The sequence below is a fragment of the Lingula anatina genome, chromosome 8 (assembly GCF_051362555.1).
Source record: "Lingula anatina isolate TDL-2025a chromosome 8, LinAna3.0, whole genome shotgun sequence".
NCBI classification, from domain to species: Eukaryota; Metazoa; Brachiopoda; class Lingulata; order Lingulida; family Lingulidae; genus Lingula; species Lingula anatina.
The window spans coordinates 13,450,645-13,473,117 of NC_141774.1; the positions used below are offsets into that span (position 1 = coordinate 13,450,645).

General features: G+C 38.2%; 2 protein-coding genes across 2 annotated transcripts; both read left to right on the forward strand.

Annotated features, from left to right (window-relative positions):
- The first annotated feature begins 1,518 nt into the window (after nt 1-1,518).
- On the forward strand, nt 1,519-10,292 carry LOC147760395 (hephaestin-like protein). The gene is made up of 6 exons (XM_087018761.1): nt 1,519-1,591; nt 3,308-3,398; nt 6,260-6,384; nt 6,963-7,181; nt 9,399-9,511; nt 10,185-10,292. The coding sequence occupies exons 1-6, from the start codon at nt 1,528-1,530 to the stop codon at nt 10,290-10,292; spliced, it is 720 nt and encodes a 239-aa protein (XP_086874887.1). The 5' UTR covers nt 1,519-1,527.
- Nucleotides 10,060-21,397, forward strand: LOC147760396 (hephaestin-like protein). The gene is made up of 16 exons (XM_087018762.1): nt 10,060-10,385; nt 11,203-11,309; nt 11,593-11,773; nt 11,917-12,094; nt 12,763-12,874; nt 14,146-14,330; nt 14,623-14,758; nt 15,071-15,286; nt 15,621-15,737; nt 15,931-16,033; nt 16,663-16,840; nt 17,500-17,642; nt 17,991-18,124; nt 18,543-18,719; nt 19,165-19,337; nt 20,390-21,397. The coding sequence occupies exons 1-16, from the start codon at nt 10,309-10,311 to the stop codon at nt 20,558-20,560; spliced, it is 2,388 nt and encodes a 795-aa protein (XP_086874888.1). The 5' UTR covers nt 10,060-10,308; the 3' UTR covers nt 20,561-21,397.
- Nucleotides 21,398-22,473: the final 1,076 nt, after the last annotated feature.

The following is a 22,473-nucleotide window of genomic DNA, read 5'->3' on the forward strand; positions in this document are numbered from 1 at the left end:
CCCCGCACACACACACGGACAAAGATGAAAAAGAAATAACATGAAGGAATAGATTTATAGATAATTTATTCATCGTATTATTTAATGGAAAAAAACAATAGAGTGAAGGAGTGATAGCAGGACGATAAAGCTAGCCAGTGCATTCCTCTCTGATTGCGTTTTGATATAGACAAAATTGCACAACAGCACTTTCCATGCGAAAAACTAAAAAAAAAAAAAAACTGACCATATTGACTACTTCTACAATTTTTGATCCATAATATATCATGTGATAAAAAAGCCCCACTTTTGTGGAATAATTTTATTTAAATGTTTTATTATAATATTTGGCAATTTGGCACCCCGACGTTCGCTCTGTCTCTCTCTTTATCTCCCTCTTTCTCTTTCCCTCTTTCTCTCTCTTTCTCACCCTCCCTCTCTCTCTCTCTCTCTCTCTCTCTCTCGTCTTCGAAAAACACACTGACATTAGCCATAAGAACCAACGGCAAATTGCATATGTCAACGCAAAAGTACAAAGGAGGCGCCAGATTTTTTTTTGGTAAACGAAATTGCACCTAAACATACCACATATGTTCCATTCATTGCTACATGTTGTAAGTCTCCCTCAGTAACTTATATAACAGCGGTATTTGGAACCACCCTTTACCAGGTGTCCCCTTGTTACATTGCACCATGCCAGACAAAGGGAGCGTTCCCATAAAACCATCGTATTAGCTGGATCCATCTAACTCTGAGGGGTTTCTCGCTAAATTCCATTTAGTGTAAGCGGCTTTAATGTCTGGCACGCCTACTCGAGGTGCTACGGGGTATTTAACGATAGTCAATTAACGATAGTTAATTACCCCCCGCCCCAGACAATCAAAGGGACGTGTCAGACAATTAAGCTTATTAGGCTGAAAGCACTTAAGTTGGAAACCCGGCAGAGTTAGATCCATTCAGCTAGATGGGTTTATGGGAACGCAGTCAAAGTTTAGTTGGTTCCAATGGTTGTCTACAGGTTGAGCCACTTCTGCAGAGTTCGACTTCCTCTTTCACAAATATAATATAATATAATATAATATAATATAATATAATATAATATAATATAATATAATATAATATAATATAATATAATATAATCAGATCTATAGCCAGAATTTTTAAAGGAGAATCTTTTTCTTTAATGTAGTGGACCCTTTAACCGCATTGCATAGAACCTAGATCAAAGTGAGATTGAAAACATTTTTTTTCAGCAAAAAAGGCGGTTTGTTAACTGCGCCCCCCCCCACCACCACCAACGTTTCTCCACCCACGGCGTACAAATCTGACAATATAACAAACCACAAAATATAAAATAAAGTGTGTTTGCGTGTGCGTTTTTTTATTACTAAATTTACTGCTAAATTCGATCTCTGCTGCAGAGGGTACTAAGGGAATTGCTCATGCCACCTGCTGTTGGATTATTGGTAATTTGCATATATGTATACATATATATATAAGTCGTAGCCAGCATCCCAGAAGACCCAAGAGACTGGTGCAGCCAATGTAATGGAAACTCATATCGTCTTGCTGTGTCTCGCGGTGATAGGCTTGAATTCCGTCACGAAAGTCGGTAAGTACTGCCATTTATTTTGCCAATTTTTCATTTTCTTTTTTTTAAAAAAATCTTGCTGTATCATTGCAATTCAATGGCTTTACTGTTTTTTAGGAAGCGATCTTGTTTCCGTTCTTGTATTAGCTGTCTACTGGTTTACAGTATATGTAACCATTTCTTATTGCTTGTGTTACTGCAAGCAGTAAATAAGGAAGAGAAAAAAGTGAAAATGTGATCCAGTTTTAACATAGTATTAAATTAGGATAATTAAAGTTTAGTGGATTTAACTGTTGAAATCTGCATGGACAATGACCGTAGTGTATTGTTTATATTTATTTAACTGCCAGTGTTCGAAGAACAATTTCTTCCTCCTTATAAGGCCTTATTTCATAGGCTAACTTGCAAATATATAGCAAACGTTTGTATGAATTATGAATGATAAAAAAATAATAATAAAACAGGGGCGGATCCGGATATATTTTCTGACAGTCTTCCAAATTATCTTTGTTGATCCATCCTCCATTTTTGACCGTCTTCCGACAGAGAAAACAAATTAGACACCCGTTAATGTAAACTTGAAAATCTGACCAAGAAGACGGCCTCAATCCGCCCCTGAAATAAAAGAGAGAGAGAGAGAGAGAGAGAGAGAGATTAAAAACCTACGCCTGACTAGACAAAAGCTCTAAACCATTTACTTTTAATCCTGAAAATCCTAATTGCTATAAAAGCACATAGAGTTACCGAATCTGGTCCGACAGTTTTGACAGCAACGGTTTGACAGCAGAAATAGACTTGCAGACAACTAAAATAAAAACACTACCAGGCCATTCTGGTGCTCTTTCTGGTAATTTTTTCTTCCTTTCCCAACAACTCTGTGTTTTAACTTCTTACTGTTTGAGTGGACGTGACTGATATTGGCCTCGTCGAGCGCGGCGATTATGTTAAGTCGGGCAAGAAGTTTACAACTTCTCGAGTCGGGTTTGAACCAGAGTGTAGACGACTATTTTATTATTATTATCATCATATTTTTTGACAGGCTATGAAGTTGTCAAACTCTTAAAGCATGCCGTCACTACAGTGTCACAAAGATATAACGCTCCATGTGAAGAGGACCTTTGTCTCTCCTAAACCTCCAGTAGTCGGATAATGGAGACATCTGCCGCAGCATTGAGAACACAGGGTTGTGTGTTTGAACCACGTGGAGGGCAATAAGCATTTTTTTCAAATCTCTTTTTTACACGCAATCCGGTACTCAGTCCTGTTCTGAGCTGAACACCGAAAAAGGAACAAAAAACATCAACTTGTCCACGGTGACAAATGACACCGAATTGTTCATCTATTCAAAGACCGAGGAAGATAACTATTGTCGTGGGACACAAGCAAACGAATTTTTTAAATGCGATTGCGATACTTTTTCATTAATTTCCTATGACAAGTTTTGACAACTGAAAGTTTTAATTACTCTTCATATTTTATGAAGTCAAATAGCGAAAACACCAGCAATTGGCAAACAATGTATGTAATTGAAAAAGAGGGAAACTTTGAGTCCCTGACTTTTTAAAAGTCTTTGGGGTGATGTAAACGTCCATCTATATGTTTCAGGCCAATTATTTTCGTCAAACTTTTTTTACGAAAACCAATCTTTTACACAAGGTCAACATACGTCTCTTTGGCGAAATCTGCACGTAGGTTTTCTTTGAAAACTAATTTGATCTCTTTTCTGGTTGTTTTCAGATGCTTTAGTCCGTCATCACTATGTAGCAGTCAAGGAGATAGACTGGGACTTCGCCCCGCTGGGAAATCAAGTACACAGTCGTCTAGACAGGTATATGATCTTTGGACTTTTAACCCTGCTCGGTGACCAGTGTCTTTTGGCCTTTTGCGTGGAAATATTCAGTTAGGATTTTTCCACACGATAGATTGAAAAGTGCGTAGATAGGTTAATATTAATATTACACTCATTAAAAGCACACGGAGTTTTCGTAGGAGACGTAGAAGCGATTTTTGGAATACTTAATTATATAGTAAAATAATATGTGTTTAAAGCATAAAAACATTGTATATAATTATGTTCACTAGACTTTCCAAGGGGCGTTTCACTTTTTATCTAAATTGAATTATGGGTTTTACTTTGACATTTATATGTATATATTTCTGGTCGTAGTGACACGGCCAAGGTTTTTATGTGATATTCTTTGCCTGAAGAGACACTAAATGCATTTTAATTGGATGCTACTGGATGGCACGGGCAACGGTAATATTAACAAACCGTTTCATCATTCATTTTGACACAGTCAAGGTTCTTGTATGGAATTCTTTGCAGATAGAGACAATTAATACATTTTCATTGCGGTCAATGAAACAAACTGTTTTATCATTGCAGTAAACATTTACTGTGCTAATCTGCGTATCCAGGTCTGGAAATAAGCTGTCCTTGTCTAATTTATCAATCTATTTTTACCTCTGCAAGTGGCAGATGTTCGTTAATTAGTGCAAATATATCAGGGCACGGTGTCAAACAGTTTGTTTTATGTACCAAGATGAACTCAGTTCACTAAAATAAACTACAATTTCAGTTCATATTTTAATTAATTAAGGTGACATCTGTACAAGAAATGTGTGCTTATGCTCACACACGCTGTGCAGATTTTAATGTTGCTTAAGTAAGCTCAACACATGTTCTTAATTTCATGGACACATTTGTGACAAACAAACCCAAGGTTTGTAGTTACACGGTTCAAATTTTATTTTAAGTGTACCGTGTGTGTGTGTGAAAAAGAAAAAAAAAATGTCAGGGTTATCAAACAACGCAATGTACTGTAGTCTTGGGGGTTCAACCCCCTTGTACCCGTGGTCGAAGGGTTGTCCTGCCGACAGACCCCACCCACCCCGTGACATCACCAAACTAAGACTGCATTCCCATATATTTAGATCGATCCATCCAGATCGACCTAACTCCCTGAGGGTTCACGCTAAATTGATGTCAGCCGAGCGCGCACGGTGGTTAATTACCCCCTTACATCTTTTAGTAGGCGGGACAGACATTTAAGTCGGCTAAGCTGACAGTAATCTAAAGAGACTCCCCACAGGGATAGATCGATCTAAAATCTGTGGGAATGGGGTCTAACACCCCATTTCCATAGATTAGATCGACCTACTTTAGATCGACCTAACTACCTGGGGGTTCACGCTAAATAGCTGTCAGCCGGGCGGACACGAAAGTTAATTACCCGCTTACAGCTTGTAGTAGGCGGGACGGACATTTAATTATTATCTGAAAGTAATCTCGTGAGACTCCCCGCGGGGATAGATCGATCTAAAATCTATGGGAATAGAGCCTAAGACAAAACATAGGCATACGTTACATTGTCACAGCCTAACAGCTTTATTTTGTTTTCCTCGTGATTTTTTTTGGGACATGGGGTCGTGTATTCACAGCAGTTACCAAAAAAAAAAAAAAAAAAAAAAACAAAAAAAAAAAAAATATATATATATATATATATATATATATATATATAATAATAATAATAATAAATAAATAAAATAAAAGAATAAAAAATAGAAATAAATAAATAAATTAATTAATAATAATAATAATAATAATAATAATAATAATAATAATAATAATGAATAGTGCTAGTGCTCAGAAGGGGTTTAACGTGACCACAGCTTTGATAACTCGACATGTCACTGCCTTACGGACGTGTTTTTATTGTACAATTAGAAAGACAAGTACTGCAAGCTGAACTTAATAACATATGCTGTACATAAGGGCTGATCATTCTTATCAAGTCTCTAAAAAGATAGTGGTAAGCTGCAATTTACTTGCTTGTCAATCTATGTCGTGTTCATACAATGCGGCCTGGAGGCAGAACTGGGCACAGTGGCGCCAATTGAGGCCGCTTTCACAACCAAAGTTGATCTGCAGAATAAGAACGCTTTCAGAACAAGAGAACAAGTTGATTCGCGGACCCAATGCAGCGCTGACTTGATATGGCCGACGCACTTAAAAGCAGCGCGGACTAATCCCCTGATGGTCTCCCCGCCTCCATACACGGGCCTAACAAATTAAACCTAGGACCTGAGTTTTAAACCGTTTCATGGCGCACGTGTTGGCGGGGAGACCATCAGAGAATTAGCAGCATCGCTTTTTAGGGGCGTCGGCCATATTAAGTTGGCGGATCAGTTAGTCCGCGGACCATCTGTTCTGAATGCATTCTATCAAATCTGCAGATCAAACAGGGCCGGATCATTCCTGTCTGCTTGGGGGTTATGCCTCCCTAAAATAGTTGTAAATTATACTATTGTTCTTCACAAAGCAATAAGCCTTTCCAAGCATGAAAATATTGATGTGACGAGTGATATGAATTACAGCTACAAAAAAGTTAGACGAATGTTGAAAAAAAAACAGGCATCTCCTTTATTTCCAGACTTAATAAGGTCTGTCATTCACTGCGTTGTTGCCCGCCATCTACGGATCTTGATCTCGAAAATGATTGTTTACTGTCTGAATGCGATATACATGAAAGAATAGAGGTGGAACTAACCTTAATGGTGTCTAACTCTCATTATTTAGCCGTCAAGTCAATAATCGCTGTTGCAAAATTTTATCTAGACGCTATGAAAAGAGCTTTACTCAGCTAGCATTATCTGTAGAAAATTTCACAGTCATTCATTGTTTTTCAGTTATGCCGCCAAGTACCTCGATACTTCTGATCCAAACAGCTTCGGGAAGGTGTTCAAGAAAGCCGTATACAGGGAATTCACGGACGACACCTTCACCGAGGAAAAACCCCATTCGAAACACCTCGGTACGTTCAATGCACTGTGCATTGTATGCAAAGCAGGGGGTGGGGGGGGGGCAGGAGAGGTTAGGGGGTGGGCAAAGTCTTAAACAATGGTTGTTGAATAAGTGGCGATTGTGGTGTATAGTTGAACTAAAAAGAGGTGGTTATTATTTATAACCGATTATTGGGGTTTACATTTTAACTAAAATTACCACAAAGACCGTGTACATTATTATTATTACACGCTGTCATAGAAAAAAAAAAAACGTTTTGATATTTCTTGCCGTTCAAGGTCTATTGGGTCCGACCCTTCGAGGCCATATCTCCGACATCATCCGGATCAAATTTAAAAACATGGGCAGCCGAGCCTACACCATGCATCCCCATGGCGCCGCCTATCTGAAAAAACACGAAGGTACGAAACGACAAAAAAGGTTCATTTTGTATAAATCCGTGGAAAACTTTTGCTTCTTGACTAAAAGAGACCTGGCAGAGGCAGCAATGGCTAGTCGACTAAGCAATTACGCCATATTCTCCACATGAGACTAAGAAATTATTATTATTATTATTATTATTATTATTATTATTATTATTACCACTAGGGGCGCTGTATACAGACGGCACATCAGGAGATGACAAACTGGACGACAGAGTGATGCCGGGAGAAACCATCACTCTCGACTGGCTGCTGTCAGATGAGCTTAAGGGCGCTCCTGCCACGGGTGACCCCGACTGTCTTCCATGGACATATCACAGTCATCTGAACCCCATTGTCGACGTGCAGTCGGGGCTGATGGGGATCTTGGTGATATGTAGACCAGGTGACTGTCATTAACCGTTTATCTGTGCTTCTGTTTTTTTTCCTCTTGTATAAGAGGTATTGTAGATGGGGGTTTCGTGCCAGATCCCTTTTTTTGTCTCGAGAGAGAAGCAGTTTTTGTCTGTTCTTAAATCATTATCGATGTTTTGTACGGTTGCAGATGATATATAACTTGGTACCTAAAGAATTGTGGTCTATTTAGACCTCCACGTCTTCCAGTTATTTCGGAAGGAAATACAGACTTGACATTTAATATGGAATATTTTTTCCAAAACATAATTCATCAGTTTTTTTCCTATTTTGCTGACTGATAAATGAAAATAAGGATTAAAATCGTGTTTTAATAACTTTTGATAATCTCTTCGATGTCATTGTGACATCAGTTTATTAATTGAATTCGTCAGTGAAGCAAACAAAAATACATTGCCTATTTTAAGTCATACGACAACCATTGAAAGCGATATTTTGGATCTCCATATTTTCCTAATTATTGTCTTTAAAAGAGTTACACGCCCCACAAAGGCCCCCCATGTCAGTGTCTAGTCACAGCAACAGTCGCTGTTACGCTTGACCTTATCTTGCTGCTACCAGAGCTTTCAAGCTGCAAGGCATTTCTTATGATAAGCTTTTTAGAGTTTAATCTGGAATAAAATTCCAGAATACGGTTAAAACTTGTCCAATTTGGCTCAGTTTTGATGTAGGACATGCAGGCCGTTGATTCGGCGAGTAATGACCTACCAACATATTGTCTATGGTGTTCAAATATGGCGATTTTGATGACCAAGGTAGCTACTCATTCCCTTGGTTCTGTAAGTTATCTGCTATTAAATGTGCTCTGTGTGAACCGGCAACCTCGCCCTGCAACCTAAAATTGTTCCTAAGGTGCCCCCTAGCAAATAATAGTCAAGTGGTTCCCAGATTATTCCTTTATTTGATCTGGTTAAGGTTTTCATCGATGACTACCATTGGTGTTTTGGCACCAATGTGGTATCCACTCCAAATACTGACACTGTCAATGACCCTAGCCTCTTAATAAGTGGCACACATTTCGTCGAAGGCCTTTTCAGAATGTCTGTAAACTCTGTTTTGACCAGTTTAGCGGTACAGGTTAAATCTGGCCTCAATAAAGAAGCCACGCGGTTTCAGTGTTTTACCCAGAAACTGTCATGGACCCCAATTCATTAGAGAAACAGACTAGGCTGCTTTGCTGTTTACAGTGGCTTCCTCAGAGGTCGCCTGGAATCCTAACCTGCTGAAATCAGTTTGGTGTTCGCTAAGAGCCTTGAAAAACAAGTTTTGGTGACAATTTGTCCCTCATTTAAAACGGACTGGGTGGTTTTGGTTTAATTGCAGCAGCATATCCTGAAGGACAGTGAGTCCTATACCCTGGTGGTAAGACGTCGATGCATTGGGCTTGGTCTCTGTGTAGTGCCTCAAACTGAGCATAACTCTATAAAACTGTGTAGACCGTTCCGTTTGACACAATAATCTGTCTGGCAATGTCTGTGTTTTTCGCGCCATTCTGGCACAGCTTAACAGTTTTGTAAAACGCTGCTTAACTCATTTTACGCTCTGCAAAACCGACCGCTTGAATGCAAAATTTCAAATTCTTCTATGCAGTATTTGCCGACATATGGATACTTTATTGACAGAACCATCCTTCGCCAAAGCCAAGCATTGACTAGCCCAAAGGAGCACTGCCCAATTAAATCACTGCATATTACACAAGGCAGCAGTGCAACAGACTTGGTAGTCAGTTAATTGGCAGCGACACACCTGACTTCACACTTCTCCAGACAGATGTCTTATATGAAATCTGATTTTTTTAAAAAAAAAGAACGCATTTTGACCTAGGTATACCTTTAAAACTGAAATATTCCATATTAAATGTCAAGTCTGTATGTATTACCTTTGAGGGATTTTATCATTTTTAAGTGTGAAATCGTGAGAAACAAGTAGCAATGCAGAGCATGTAGAGAAATATGCCTTTGGGATACTTCCGTAGTATACTATATATAATTCCAATCTACAGTGACTACATTAGATATTCTAGGCATGCTGCTGATATATTGAACTGTTGACAACTTTCTCAATACGAATTTGTATTATTTTTATGAGTACAGATTTTGCTTTCTGTCAAATACTTGGTAATATTCTTCAGGTTTTTATTTTATTGTTATTTTTTGCAATAATATATTTGTATTTTTGACACATTTAGGCACCCTGGACGATGATAACGAACGGCGTGACGTGGACAAGGAGTACATATTGCTATCACACATCATAGACGAGTCAGCGAGCTGGTATTTCCAGGAGAATGTGGCAAGGCAAGTACTTTACCACCTGAAAATGTGTGTAAAAACTGTTTGAAATCACTTAGGGCCTTTCGGAATCGAGCGGTACACTTATAAACCGGACCAGTGTAACGAAACCAGAACCGAGTGACAGAGGGTCTGCCCTCCATTTAGTTATAACGGTTAGAGTTAGCCTGCCCTAAGTGGCCCAAAATCTAAGGCTAATCTTACCTGTACAAATCGATGGGAAGCGAACTCTCTGTCTTGGTGGACTCTCTGCCACGTTTAACGATTACACCGGCCCATTCTGAGAAACTTACAAGCCAATCGCCAGTCTACTGCGTAAGAGAGTCACCTCCTGGAGCCTCGTTTTCGACACGGTCTAAACATCAAGAAGCGAACTTTTTTTTTTGGTCTTGGGGAAAATAACTCCCTGTTTTGCAACACGTTTGGACCACAAAAAGGTAACGGTCCAGAGAAGATAAATCTCAGTGTTACAAGAGTTCATGTAATAATAGTATTGGGAATGATATCTTTTTGAGCATTAAATGCGTTACGATAATTATGGAATGAGGTAGCCTTTTTTCTACCTAGTCCCAAAACTTTCTCAAAAAAAGAAGGCTCCCACACGTGCCACATAATGATGAGGAATCTTCTGCTGTCTTGTCCACTTCTGCCACACATTTAACAGTATTCTAAACCATCTGCAGGTTCGCACCACAAGCAGACCAGAATTCTCCATCGTTCGCCACCAAGTTCCACACTATCAACGGCTACATCTACGGGAACGTCCCCGGCTTGGAGGCTTGCTCTGGTGACAGAGTGGCGTGGTACATGATAGGACTGGGCAACGAAGACGATCTTCACTCCCTGACTATCAACGGTCATGTACTGGAGTATAATCATCACAGGTGAGGGGGGAAGGTGGATTTTGGGGGTAGGGTTGGAATATCAAGGGGGTGAGTACTCTAATGATTCCCAACATTTGGAAATTATTGCGTTGACCAGACCTGGTGACTGTTGTAAATCGTCACAGGTGACAGTTGCTGGAGCCTCGTGGCCATGACGGGATAGGGGTGGAGGGTGGGGGTCGGCAATGACTTAATTTTCTTAGCATAACTCAAATCAACCCTTGTTAAATTGTTGAGTAAAAATTATATAATCGTATTTATAGATTTTATATTCAAGTTAATTGTTTGTTTTTTTATTTGTCCCATTACTTAAATAATGACTTGTCGTGGGCTCGTATCACCCGTTTTATATCCCTTCATAATTCTTCCAGAATGTATTATACAGGTTATACACCTATAGCAATGTATGGACTGTACATGTCTTCACCTGTATAACTCTATGCATATCTCTCTTATAGTGCTTGAATTGTTTATCATGTTATTTGCTCTACCAGTATAACTGTACAGCTCAGACACTAAGACCCCATTCCCAGAAATTAGATCGATCTACTTTAGATCGACCTAACTCCCTGGGGGTTCACGCTAAATAGCTGTCAGCCGAGCGGGCACGAAAGTTAATTACCCCCTTACAGCTTGTAGTAGGCGGGACGGACATTTAAGCCGGATTATCTGACAGTAATCTAGTGAGACTCCCCGCGGGGATAGATCGATCTAAAAGCTCTGGGAATACACCCTTAAGGTCATATCCTTTGTAACAAATTCCCTTGTACGACAACACAATATCAATATCATTATGAAAGTTATTCGTTATTTTCAGAACTGATGTTATCGCGCTGTTCGCCGCCAAATTCTCAGCAGCGTACATGACAGCGGGAGATGTGGGAAAGTGGATTATCAAATGTCAAACGGCTGATCATCATCTTGGTAAACAATCACAGAAACACACCATGTATATAAAGGCACATGCTTCGTATCTTAATATTGTCAATACTAGCAGGGGAAAAGCACTCTTTTTATATCCACACCACAGTGTCACAGAACGTACAAAAACATTGTGCTGGTACGTTTTGCTAAATAAAACCGTTATTTTATTATCAATGTGTGACACCCCGAAGGCGCTCCATCATGCTATGACACTTCGATTCTCATGTTGAATAATGGCTATCCCTTCATCCACTTACTGAATACATCACTTTGGTCATTTCAGAGGGAGAGCAGGCGTTCCTTCACGTGAGCCCCTCGTGCGGTAAACCCCCTCCTTACGACTTTCTGGGTGGCCATACCCGGACTTATTACATCGCAGCGGTGGAGAAGCGATGGAGTTACGACGGGGGTTCCGGATTGAACGGATACGAACGTGGATTAGCTTTCCTCAAAGACCCAAGCCAGTAAGTGGTCTTGTGGTGTTTCCCAAAATAGTCTCAAACCGTTTCCATAATTGCAAGTGCAATTTATGTTGATAGATTTTGTTATAAAAAAATTGAACAATGTATAAGAACAACATTTGGTATGAATATTTCTTTAATTACAGAGAGTCCAGCAAATACTTTACAAAAAATTCAAACCGCATAGGCGGTACGTACTGGAAGATCGTATATGAAGAGCATACAGACGACAAATTTACGACGGTAAAACGAAGACCACTGTCCAAATACCATTATGGTCTTCTTGGCCCCGAGATTGCTGCCCAGACAGGAGACACTATTAAGGTATGGAATTTAGTCCTGCAAGGCCTGCTTCATAAAACGTCTGGAGTCTATTTTATTGGGTTATCAGGACCTTGTCGACTGCGAGGTGTTTCAAAAAATGATCTTAAAGGCAGCTCACCTCTTTTTAGTCGGGCTTTGAGCAGCTAGGGGGCAATTAACATCAATAAACACGACAGTTAAATACACCCCAGCTGCTCGAGGGAGCGTGACAGACAATTGAACCGATTTCACATATTGCACTTAGCGTGAATGCCCCCAAAGGTGGGTCGATCAATGTAGTCCGATGGATTGTATGGGAATTGGGTCTTCGTAGTTGCAGTAATCCATGTGGTTGTGTCTAATACATTTATTGTGGCTCAGTCATTTTGGAGATCTCGTAAATATATACTGTAATGTCGACATTGCATAGTTTACGTAGAACACCAGAACTTAAGATTATTTGTGAAACAGATACAGGGTAATTTTCCATCTTTGGTCTCTCTGGATGTAGCCTAATATGACGGTGACCTACTTATAACTGTGATCAAATCTACAGTTTCAGCATTTTCAAAATCTGATATCCAGAGAAATTGATGGCGAGAAATAAATAAATAAATAAATAAATAAATAAATAAATAAAATAAACACAGAAGCTAGATTGTCACAGCCTTTCTGCTTTCTGTTTACAGGTTGTTTTCAAAAACCTTGCCCCCAGCTCGGGAAGACGATTTTCCATTCATCCTCGTGGAGTGAAGTACGACAAACAAAACGAGGGAGAGGATTACAATGATGGAACACCAGGTGCGTTGTTGTTGCTGTGGTCAATGTTTTTGAATACTATTTGGACTATACTATTAAAATAGCGAATTTTGCCAATGTGACATTCCCTCAAAATCTCAATGGGCCTTACAAATTAAAAGCAAAAAACTACCAATTGTTTATTAAAAGTCTACAATGACGGAACACCAGGTGGGCCAAGCTATTTATAATAGTTTTTTCAATGGCGCATTCCATTAAAATCTCAATGCGCCTTACGAGCCAAGAGCGAAAAATTACAAATTGCCTATCATTAGTCTAAATTTTACGAATCACTATTTATAATGAATATATATTTATAGGAAGAAATATTTAAAATAATTAAAGTTTCTTTATCAATTACTATATATTTAAATTTAAGTATAAGGTCTCCAAAAATTTTACAAGACATTTGCAGTTCTTACATCAGTAGGTAAAGTACTTCGTAACTTTGTTGCGTATATTGTAAAATTCCCATTTACCAAACAATTTGTATTTGCCCTTCACCCACTGTCAGCACTGATCTCCTAATGATGCATAAATTGTTTATTTGGCACAACCAAGCTCCTTTTCCCAGAAGTTAGAGCAAAAACAATCAAATACGACTTCTTTGCAAAATCTAAAACCCATTAAATATATGCTAGTTTGATTAATAATTCCTTATAGCTTTACCATTTTGTTTCCTGGTTTTACACATTTGTTACTGTGCATTTTAATCTGACCACTTACTTCAAATTATGGCCCTATTTCACACAGACCACGAATCCCACGAATGGCCATGAACTGACAAATTTCACGATTCGTGGTTGAATCGTAATCAGTTCGTGAAGTTCTTAACAGATTCGTATATAATCGTAGTCAGTTTTTGCAATTCTTGATCAAGCGGGAATTCGTGGCAAAGACTTTGAGCTGTTCAAAGTTTTGGCCACGAACTCCCGATTCCAAAAAGTCGTAGTGAATTTCTGGACAATATTCGTGCGATTCCAGCCGAATCCCACGAATATTCGTTACACTATCGCACCTGTATCGTAACTGAATCGTAGAGCGTGTCGAATAAGACCAGAAAATTGGCAAAATCTCACGAATCCTCACGAATCCTGAAATTTGTCAATTCCTGGCGATTCGTGGGATTCGTGGTCGGTGTGCAATAGGGGCCTTAGCGAAATAGACTTGCCATATCTTTTTCTACAAGAATTATCGATCAACTCTATCAAGGGATAGAGAAACCTCAATTATTATTTGAATGGTGAAGATGTTATTTTTTATTATCATTCTAGACGGTGGAGTGGGCTATCAACAAACCCGCACCTACACGTGGACCGTGCCTGAGTCCTACGCACCGGAGCGCGCAGATTCAAAATGTATCACATATATGTATCACTCCGCCATTGACCCAGTTAGAGATGTGTTCTCAGGTTTGATTGGTCCGTTGGTTGTTTGCAGACGAGGAGAATTGGCAAGGGTAAACGTTCTGACAGCAGAGGCGGTTTTTGTACTAGTAGTTATTAACCGTGTGATCACTGTTTTTGGTACAAATAAGATGTACTCTTAAGACACATTTTTAATTCTATATTCACATTATTTTGAGGGAAAAAAGCATATGTCACGATGCCTGTTCAGATTTATGTAGTCTTCGCATATTTAATAAGTTCATTTTGTGTTTTACTGATGTGTGATATTTAAATAGGGTTTCATAAAAAAAAGCAAATATAACCAACTCTACTGTATATGAACACTTCTAAATTACCTTTCAGCGAGGCATGGAGTTCACTCTGCTTTTCGCCAATTTCAACGAAAACCTGTCATGGTTGCTGGAGAAGAACATCTTGGAGTTTGCCTCCCCCGCGGCATCGAGCTCGCCCGGATTTGAGGAGTCAAATATCATGAGCAGTGAGTGTTTTTCTGACTAACCTCTTTATTTGATTTATAATAACATATGAATATACAATAATTGGCTTTGATTATGTTCACCTCGGGGATATACAAGTGTTGGAACCGAAGACGGTATAATTGACCTACGCCGACGAATTTTGTCCTGAAGAAAACGCATATCAGTCTATGTAATATAATCATTTTAGTTCTTATTCTCTTATACCATTTAATATTCTATTGTCTTACCGTTTGATGGACTCTGCTGTAGGTGAATCTACAATCTTTTGACTTTAATTTCGAATTATTTTCCTAATAATTACTTTTATTTAGGCATCAACGGATATTCGTATGGCAACCTGCCTAAACCAACAATGTGTTTAGGAGATCAAGTGACATGGCGTCTGCTTGCCATAGGAAACGTCATTGACATGCATATCCCTACCTTCAGTGGCAACACGTTCACGAGATTTGACGGGAATACGCGAGACGCCGTGTCCCTGTTTCCCGGTACAACAGAGACAATCTCTATGAAAACTGTAAATAAAGGTAGACGCCAATGTTACTTGTCAATTTCAAACAGCGAGAATTTTCAATGTTTCAGACCGATTAGTCTATATAAGTTGGGAAAAATAGAAAATCATTAAAATAATATTTAAGATACTCAGGACATGGTTGCTAGAGATGACGTTTGAAATTGTTGCTGTCAAACATAAAAAAGCATAGTATGATACTATATATTCGACGCACTGGTGACAAACTATTCATTTACTTTGAATCCACTTAGCCGAAATTCCAACAAGCATCTTGCTTAGATATAAATCCAATCCGCCCCAGTTTGTCTTTCACTGTGATATATTTATCTACTCCTTGCTATCTGTAGGAATATGGAGTCTGATAGACGCTAGCGATGACAACAATGTGGCCGGAATGGTGGCGCTCTACAAAGTGGATCAGTGTCATTTCTTCCTTAAGCATCCTCTTGCACACTCGGAGAAAGGTCTGTAAAATGCGTGTTTAAATTAATATTTTTTTCTTTTATAACTGCATTTGTAAATGTCAATATTAAGGCGATATATAGCTTGAACTCTTGTCTCGCTGAAAGTCGAGCTGGACTTGCATATATCGCTTGGGTGTCAGTATATTATCTCATATTAATCTCTCATACCCGACATATGTTCTCTGTGTCCTAGGCATCACTCATACGTACTACATAGCCGTGGTGGAGAGAATGTGGGAGTATGCGCCTTGGAAATTTGACCTGATTCTCGGAAAAAGTATCACAGACCCTTCAAGGTACGTTATTAATAATAATAATAATGATAATAATAATAATAATGTTTAACGTCAATAATGATCATAATGATTATCATGTTCTTGAAAAAATAATAACAATAATAATGGCGAAATTTCTGGTAAATCTTATCTCGATATAAACATTTTCAGTAATAAAAAATATGTAGGCCTATATGGAATCTAAAATAAGAGCAAAATGACTGAATGTCCGCTTTCAATCAAAATTTGATCCATTTGATCCAGGTACTGTGGCATTCCTTATGTTTGACCGACTAAATAGAGGGCTGAATACATCTACTTTTTCTTAAAAAAAAAAAGATAAAATAATTACTCCTGTTTCTACTGCTATATCTTGGATTCAAGCAAATCTAACTTTTGAGTGGCTGGATTCCCATAACTAGATCGATCAAACAGGATCGGTCCATCTCCAAGGGGTTTCTCGCTAAATTGCTTTCAGCTTAAGCGGCTCAATGTCTGGTACGCCTACTAAAGCGGCTAAACGATAGTTATTTACCCCCTATCAGCCATTTAAGCCGCTTAAGTTAGTTGCAATTTAGCGACAATCCCCTAGGAGATAGATCGACCCAAAGTTTGTACGATAGGGTCTGGAAATGGTTTCTTATTTCCAGTACGATGTACGTGTTCGCTCGTACTGATTGGCCATTCCTTGGTACCCGGTATAAAAAAGCTTTGTACAGAGAGTACACGGACGCCACCTTCACCGTGGAAAAGACTCGAAGTCCCGAGGAAGAACACCTTGCTATCATGGGGCCTTTCATAAAAGCAGAGGTCACAGATACCATCAAGGTTTGTTTCTTTGTTTTTACTATTGTTTCACGCTTTTTTGTTTCTTTTTTCTTTACCTCAAACAAACTTTACTATAATAACTCTATGTAGGAGGTCTATATGTCACAATTAAAACATTGTGAAATATAATATATTCTGTTTTACGACAAAAACAGCAGTTATAGCTATTTTTCTGATATTTGAGCTTGTCTTCAGACCACGTGACCTCCATTGATGGCTATATTCTGTTATAATCTCTTAAGAGATTTTAGCAAAAAACCAAACTTTTTAGAAAAAAGACAGGGACTAACTTTGAATGTACAAATGGATTCATTAACCATTGGTAAGTATGGGAAAATTGTTGTTTACTCCAGGAAAATTCATTTTTTGACCAAAACGAAGATTTATTATCCCTTTAAGGAAACACGAAGTGCCTTGAAAGTGCACTATCACACCTGTTTTTAAAACTGTTCTTTTACTAAACCAAAAGTAATCCATAATCATGGGTAGGTTCTTTGCAGACAGTATATAGTACGATAAAGCAATGTTTATTTTGTTAACATTTGATATGAGGTAAACATACACTCTGTCGTCTCTAAAAACATTTATGCTGAAAACGCTGTCCTATTCGCATGCCAGCGTTCTTCATATGTCTTTTCTTTTCTGCTGTCTGTTTTCAGGTCGTATTTAAAAACATGGCATCGCGCCCGTACTCAATTCACCCCAACCTTGTGATGTATTCCAAGGAAGACGAAGGCCACGCCTACAAAGATGGGGTCAATGTAACAGCGGGAGTGCCCCCTGGTGGCATAAAAACTTACACGTAAGCTTCCTAGTCTTAACAGATCTCGGCCCAGAGAGTATAGATAGTAAAATGAATGAATGATTATCTGTTTTATTGTAAAATATGGAGCAGTATGTAATGGCAAAACTGAATAGATATTAGTATCCAAGTACAGTGTATATACCGGGCACTCCATACAAGATGACACTACACTACAATATGATTATATAATACTAATATATAACCATATAATTAACCAAGATGAGCAGCCTATGTTCATGTAACATTTTTCTTGAATAAGAGAAATAGCAATTAAAATTTTAAGGCAAGTAAGAAAAGAAAGCTTGCCCAGAGGAAAATAACATAAATAAATACTACCTTTTTTAGATGGGAAGTACCGAAATCCTCTGGTCCTGGCAAAAACGACCCAAACTGTATCAGCTCTGCCTACCGTTCTGCTGTTAACTTGGAGAAAGACTTGGCATCCGGTATGGTTGGACCTATGGCTCTTTGCAGGAAAGGTAAATGCATGAATTAAATTAATTAATTTATTAGTTAATAAACTACGGGTAATTAATGCCCGCCTTAAAAATGAAAGTCTTAAAAAAGAACATATGTACAGTAGTTATCGTTACCCTTCACAATTAAAATTAGTGCTTGGGCAACAACCACAATATCGGCAGTCATATAATTTAAAACATTTCATCAGTTTTATTGAATGAACGGTGTAAATACATTTGAAAGCCACAAGTCAAGTTAAGGAAGTAAATATGTAATGTGATTATTCGTGTGCAATGAGAACGACTGTCATTTCGCACTGCGAAAACAGAAAACCGCATCCATTGGAATGCTTTTAATGACGAGCATGTTGTGTTTTAAAAATAAAATCAAACTTTAGTTTAGATTTTTACGAATTTAAATCAACTGACATTGCTCCAGGTACACTCTCCGAAAACAAGCGTCGCGATGTGGAGAAAGAAATCGCTACATTATGGACCATATTCGATGAGAACGATAGTTGGTATCTTGACGAAAATATCATGAGTCATCCACAGTATCCCGGTTTTTTGCCAGACAAGACTGACGCAGAATTCCTAGAAAGCAACAGATTCCATCGTATGTAACTTATTTTTTCCTTGTTTTTTATTTTATTCATTTCATTTGTTTATGTGACCCGAATACCTTAGGAATTCTACGTATAACGTGATAATAGACAATTTATTTACCTTTCTTTCTTCTTCGCTTCCTTTGTTTACACGGTAGATTTTTCCCTACGGGACTTTCCTATAGAACCTTGCGGGACTCCGCAAGAAACCTTCAGGTCTATATAGGAATTAAATCAGTCCATGGGACGTTCTATAGGTTCCCTATGTAAAAATGTCTTATAGGGTCCTATATGATTTTGGACCAATCTTCTTTGAATTGGGGTTTTACAGGGCGCTATAGAAAATTTCCGTAAGAGTGTGTAAATGTTTCTGTTTATGTTTGGCTCCTGAGCGATGATGTTGATTATTTAACAATGTATCTGAATAATTTTTATGTTGTCTTTTCCATGATGAAGCTATCAACGGGCTTATCACGGCCAGAGACCCAGGGTTTAATATGAAGGAATGCGACCTCGTGGCCTGGTATTTCATTAGCTTCGGGGGTCGCGTGGATATCCACACGGTGCACTTTCACGCGAACTCGTACATCTGGAACACGGAGAGCGCACACAGAGGAGATACGCTTGAGGTAATATTTTAGTATATGTTTGCATAAATTTTTCAGTATAACAAGAATCAAAGCCCGCTTAGAACCGCAGTCCGTTTCTATATTATTCATCACAAGTGACGTTAGTCATACTGACTCAGACACTTCTCTCTAACCATATCCTGTGCTAATGCATTATGGGATCTTGGACTTCCTTTACTTAAGACTACCATTCCTGCGAAACCGTAAGCAAGCAAGGTATTTGGCCATTCTCCAAAGATAAAAGCGGGTAATTGCCTTTGCTCAATATTCCTTGAAAAAATTGTTTGATGCTGATCTACAAATCACATAAAACATTCTTGTAAACCGTTGTTCCAAGGAGCAGTTCTTTCCAGAAAGAATTCCTCTCCTATATTTTGTTTTTATTTATGATTTTAAAATAGTGAATTCCACATTGCATGCTCTGTTACTCCTAAATTATTCAGTAGTGAGAGTAGAAACGTTTATTAATACTGTGAACATTTGTTCACCACGTGTTTTATTGTGGGGACTTAATATTTTACGCAACAACTACTGTCTTCGCAAAGCTGTGCATTTTCGACTGTCAGATGCATAGATCGATATTCGGTACATTTGTGTACGCGTACACACACACAGGCACACACACACACACACACACACACACACTGAGGGACACATAGAAGGATGAAGAGAGAGAGAGAAAGAGAGAGAGAGAGAATAAAGAGAAAGGTTTTCCAAGGCATTGACGTTCAGTATTTGGTGTGGCAGCATCAGGAGAATAACATCTACTGCCTTTGCTATTCCGTCTTATAAACCATTGTTTTAAGAAGGAACTCAAGACTGATCTTTTAAAGACGTTTTAATTTTTTTTTCAAATATTTTCTAAAAATTTATTCAAAAGCCCCCCTCAAGTGTAATATTTTAAATATTCTGTATAAGAATTTTAGACTTATAATATAATTTATCTGCAAAAAATAATGTATTATTCCGTAAATTGAAGTCTACAGACATAAAAGTTTATATTATTATCATTATTATTATTATTAATCCAAGGTACTCTCCCATTTTTAAAGGTATTCCCCGGTATATTTGAAGTTGCCACAATGTTGGCAGACGACCCGGGCTCATGGTTGATGCACTGTCACGTGGACGACCACGTGGGCGCTGGCATGATTACCCAGTATTTAGTCGAGAAGTCAGAAGATCCTGTGCAATGCTCCAGTGTGGACGATGAGGATACATAACCAGACCATTACAGCAACGAGGGCCTTTTTAACAAAAACATTCGTACGAAAATTTGTGGAAGCTTTCAGATGAAAAACAATGATAGAATTCGACTCAAGATTAGTTCATAGTAATTTAAGGGAATAAAGCAAATGTAACCATGCAGTATTAGTTCATTTAAATTAAAATTGGACTGGGCTGATTTAACGTGGAATACAATAGAGTTAAATGAACAAACCATTAACGACCTAGTTTTTTTGTGAAACAAGCAATTCATCCGGGGCTCCGGAGGCCAGAGGGACAGTTCCCTATCCACACCCCCTCTATCAAAATAGAGAAGTAATATCTGATACAGCTGGGCATGCATATGAAGTCGTATCAATAATGTTCTCTTGCTTGAGGTCAGAAACTAAGGATATGCATGCACATATATTTATATAACATAATAATATGGTTAATTATCACAAAAATGTCTACTCCGTGTTTATCAATTTAAATGAAGGTAGTTTATTTAGTTGACATGGGCTTTTCAGCTCTGAATACAATACAGGTACGTGGATTGGAACCGCGCGTACCTTATTATAATTTATAAATAAAACGATTAAATTCTTGCAACAGGCTAAATTTGTTTATATACTGAAAGGTTCGGACTTGCAATATTTTATAAAAGTTAAGAGGCTTTTTGTCACAGATATACAACTTAGAACCCATTGTTAAAATAATGGAGGATATTAAGGTGAAAAGTAACACCAGTCAGTAGTGTACCACAGTAGATAAACTTAAAAATGTACCTCATCACCGCAAAATCACCGCAAGTGGTGTATTTGTCAACAATAATGTTTCATCTTCAAACTTTGTTTTCATTTTTTAGTTCCTTTAAACTTTAAAAATTGGTTGGTTTGGCAGATCTAAATGTAAGTACTTTTCAGGTACTAGTATACCAGAAATACCAGATGAAGTATAGTACACTCCTCGGCATGGTCTCGTTTTTGTGCCTATATAAGCAGAGACATGAAATTGACATCGTGACAAGCTTAGGACTAAAAAACGAAGCAATATTCATGGATGGCAATTGAGTATTAAAATGATGTGCAACAGTAGAAGATTGAATAAATCGATAAAAATGCGTAGAATACTTCTGTCGAATGCATAAAGATCTAATCGTAAAAAATATCAACCCTTCAAATACTACTGTTAAATGGTGTGAATTACAAAAAGAAAATTTACTGGAAGCTCAGCCCCTCTCTTAAAATAATTATCTCTCGATTTTCAGCATGTGAATTATTTTGAAAGCAACCAGTAGTGTGTGGCTACAGAGGAGTACATGTGGGTTTACAAGTCCAACGTGATAATCTTTCAAGTGTGTCTTACGCGAGGACATTGTATGACCCCACGTAATGTGTCGCTGAGAAGTTATTTAATTTCTATGAGTTGTTTACAATGTATTGATTGTGAAATATGGCTATCATACAAACATTTGGTATCCCTTTAACTTCTAATGCACCTAAAACATTGACTTTATAACGCAAAAGACTACAGAGTTGAAATTCAAATTTGAAATTAGTCCACTGAGGAGAAATAACCTAAACTAAATTCCTAACACCATATAACAGTAACCCGTTTACTTAATAATATAAATCTATGACTGATAAAAATGAAACGGGACCGGTTTATCTTCTATATCCAAACGATCAGTTATGCCAACGTCCTACGACGGGTGACGATTCTGGAAGGAAAGACCCCCCCCCCTCCACACACACACACACACACACACACACACGCACACACACACACACACATCACTACGACACAGAAACGGACCGGATAATGAACTTTTGAAATCTGTGGAAAGACAAAAATGTATGGCACAAAAGAACCATCAAGCAACAGGGGCGGCTCCAGAGGTGTTTTTGACAGTCTTCCAAATTTTTTT

Coding starts and splice junctions, on each gene's coding strand:
- LOC147760396 (XM_087018762.1), top strand. CDS start 10,309: ATGATAGGACTGGGCAACGAAGACGATCTTCACTCCCTGACTATCAAC. Junction 11,774..11,916: donor TTCCTCAAAGACCCAAGCCA/GTAAGTGGTCTT, acceptor CTTTAATTACAG/AGAGTCCAGCAAATACTTTA. Junction 19,338..20,389: donor ACAGAGGAGATACGCTTGAG/GTAATATTTTAG, acceptor CCATTTTTAAAG/GTATTCCCCGGTATATTTGA.
- LOC147760395 (XM_087018761.1), top strand. CDS start 1,528: ATGGAAACTCATATCGTCTTGCTGTGTCTCGCGGTGATAGGCTTGAAT. Junction 6,385..6,962: donor ACCCCATTCGAAACACCTCG/GTACGTTCAATG, acceptor TATTACCACTAG/GGGCGCTGTATACAGACGGC. Junction 9,512..10,184: donor AGGAGAATGTGGCAAGGCAA/GTACTTTACCAC, acceptor AACCATCTGCAG/GTTCGCACCACAAGCAGACC.